This window comes from Sinocyclocheilus anshuiensis, unplaced genomic scaffold (assembly GCF_001515605.1).
Source record: "Sinocyclocheilus anshuiensis isolate Anshui unplaced genomic scaffold, SAMN03320099.WGS_v1.1 scaffold877, whole genome shotgun sequence".
Lineage (NCBI taxonomy): Eukaryota > Metazoa > Chordata > Actinopteri > Cypriniformes > Cyprinidae > Sinocyclocheilus > Sinocyclocheilus anshuiensis.
In genome coordinates, this window is record NW_015557181.1 from 1,065,497 (window position 1) to 1,068,519 (window position 3,023).

At 34.7% G+C, this 3,023-nt stretch overlaps 1 protein-coding gene across 1 annotated transcript in view; it reads left to right on the forward strand.

Annotated features, from left to right (window-relative positions):
- LOC107678636 (sorting nexin-25-like) overlaps window positions 1-3,023 on the forward strand; it is a 71,697-nt gene that overhangs the window by 28,779 nt on the left and 39,895 nt on the right. The window contains exon 5 of the mRNA XM_016473981.1: window positions 1,837-2,023. Coding sequence (XP_016329467.1) covers window positions 1,837-2,023 — 187 coding nt within the window. The remainder of the gene's footprint in view (window positions 1-1,836; window positions 2,024-3,023) is intronic.

Genomic DNA, 3,023 nt, shown 5'->3' on the forward strand with positions numbered 1-3,023 from the left:
CTGTTCAAATGCGGAGAGAGAGAGAGAGAGAGAGAGAGAGAGAGAGAGAGAGGGGGTCACATCGCAAACACATACCAGCTTCATCACTGTCTGTCACACGACTCTGTTCCCCTTTCGGGCTCTGTCTTTACATTTATTTTGAAAGATGAAGCTCGTGATTATGGTAAGGGGCGTTACATTTCCGACGAGTGCTTGCGGTGTTCGGCCAATCACAATGCACTGGGTCAGCTGGCCAATCAGAGCAGACTGCGCTTGTCGGAAGGAGGGACTTTGTAGAAAACGAAGCGTTTGAGAGAGGCGGGGCATAGAGGACCTACAATAATGTACAGTATTTGAAAAATAATGTGTTTTTTGATCATTAAAGCATGTCAACATATTCCGTTACACCAAATACACAAAATAATGATCTTTAAAAAAGCATCATATGACCCCTTAAATTGTGGACTGTTGAGTGTAACTCTGTTCCAAAACCAATTGTACACTGAAAATAATTTGTTGTACGATTTACTTTGAAACAGTTTTCACTCAGAAATTGCTAGTAAATTTTACAAATAATTACAAAGAAACACACTGAATTAAACATTACATTTCGAAGTAGAAAGACTGAAATAGTATTTTCTTGTAAAACAGACTCCAATAAACTTTGAAATTTTTTCTTTTACTGTGTTAGTGAGCTGCCTTGCTTTCTACAGTTTACATAAGCAACTACTCTCTTCGTCAGCATTTTAACTAAAAGAAAACTTCGATAAAAGATTGATTTGAAGTTCTGCATTGGCAGAATTTCCATATCTGACCTCAGCACACCTTAAGAAGTGAAATGCATGGTAGAATTTGACTCGGAATTGATTTGTTCATACAGTTTATTGCAAATGAATTGATTCAGGTGATTCAAATGAGTGTCTTTGCAGATGGCTGCATTTTCAAGAATCAGAATAAGTAATTAATTTTTAAAAATGATTTCCTTCATTTTGATTTTTGTTTAAATTGTTTGAGATTTACATTTAAATACTTCAAAAGTTTTTTCTTAGTTATATTAATTGTAATGAATTTTATTTAAATTGTTTATTTTTTGTTGTTGTATTTAGTCTAAATATGTATGTTCATGTAATGCTGTCACCCTAATTGAGATCTTTTGTGTTTGTAAAATAAATACAAATATTTGTTTTTCACTGTTTTTACATAATCAAATGCATGCTCTCATATATAGATTTGGGAAGTATGATTTTTAATGAATCATTTGTTCATATAGTGCAAATGAACTGATTTTGATGATTCATCAGCTCATATGTGCAGATGACTGCATTTTCACAAATCAGAATGATTCATGATTTTTTTAAATTATTTCCTTCATTTTATTGTTTTAAATTTTCATTTAAATTTTTGTAAATATTTAATTTCATTTAATATTATTTATTTTTTAGTTAAATATTTTGATGCACTGTTTTTTCTCAGTTATGTAAATTGTAATTAATATATAATTAATTTATTTTTTAGTTGTTGTCTGAATATGTTCATATAATGCTATCACCCTAATTGAGATATTTTGCTTTTATGAAATGCTTTGATAGTAAACATTAATAATATAATTGGATGGATATATATTTAAAAAGCTTGTGCAGCTACATTTTCTGAGTAACTTCATATGTAGCTACAATAATTACCTTTTTAAAAGGGTTGCTTGACTGTAGTTCAATTATGAGTAGCTTGTCGTTTGTGATGCATGGAAGGCAATATAATTATGCTGCCTACCCTTTGGAACAGTCCTCATGTTGAGGTTGTCAGCTCACTGGGTTTAGCACAAAGCTACTAACATGTTCTCTCTCTTTCTCTTTGTAGTGTTAAAGCCATTGGTGGATGTGTTGAGCGATCCAGACTACATTAACCGCATGCTGCTAGCTCAGTTAGAGCACCGAGAGCAGGTGAACGAACATCATAAGAAAGCGTACACATATGCGCCATCCTATGAGGAGTTCATCAAACTCATCAGCAGCAGCTCTGACATACAGTTCCTCAAACAGCTCAGGTACGAAAATATGCAGCAGCCCATCAGTGCCATATCATTCATTCTGCATTCATTTAGTGGTGCTTTCTGTTATTGTTTATATGTAGGCTTAGGGATTTGTAGGGCCCAATGAAATCTGTTTTATTTTTTCACAAATGATGTGTTTTCCATTGTAATGGTTGAATTAAATCTTAATAATGAAAAAGGACCATTGTTTGAATTCATTAAACCTTTAATTTATTATATTTTTTACAGTAGTGCCCTACAACATTTTTCTTATATATATATATATATATACATACAGTATCTCACAAAGTGAGTACACCCCTCACTTTTCAGCAACCATTTTAGTATATCTTCTCAAGGGACAATACTATAGAAATGAAACTTGGATATATTTTAGAGTAGTCAATGTGCTGCTTGTATAGCAGTACAGATTTACTGTCCTCTGAAAATAACTCAACATACAGCCATTATTGTCAAAATAGCTGGCAACAAAAGTGAGTACACCCTAAGTGATAACAGCTGTATGTCGTTTAACCATGCAAAGCCACATGTCCTATTCATCATGTTCATGTTTTTGTCTGCTTGACAGGACCATACAAATTTGTGTATCTTGTATTAGAGCAGTTAAAATTTGGTGCTTTGAGTACAATTCTCTCATACTGACCACTGGATGTTCAACATGGCACCTCATGGCAAAGAACTCTCTGAGGATTTGAGAATTAGAATTGTTGCTCTCCACAAAGATGGCCTAGCCTTTAAGAAGATCTGTATCACCCTTAAACTGAGTTGCAGTACAGTGGCCAGGGTCATACAGAGGTTTTCTAAGACAAGTTCCACTCGGAACAGGCCTCGCAAGGGTCGATCAAAGAAGTTGAGTCCTCGTGCTGTGCGTCAGGTACAGAAGCTGGCTTCAAAAAACAGACGCATGAGTGCTGCCAGCATTGCTTTAGAGGTTGCAGAAGCGGGAGGTCAGCTTGTCAGTGCTCAAACCATACGCCGCACACTGCAACAAGTC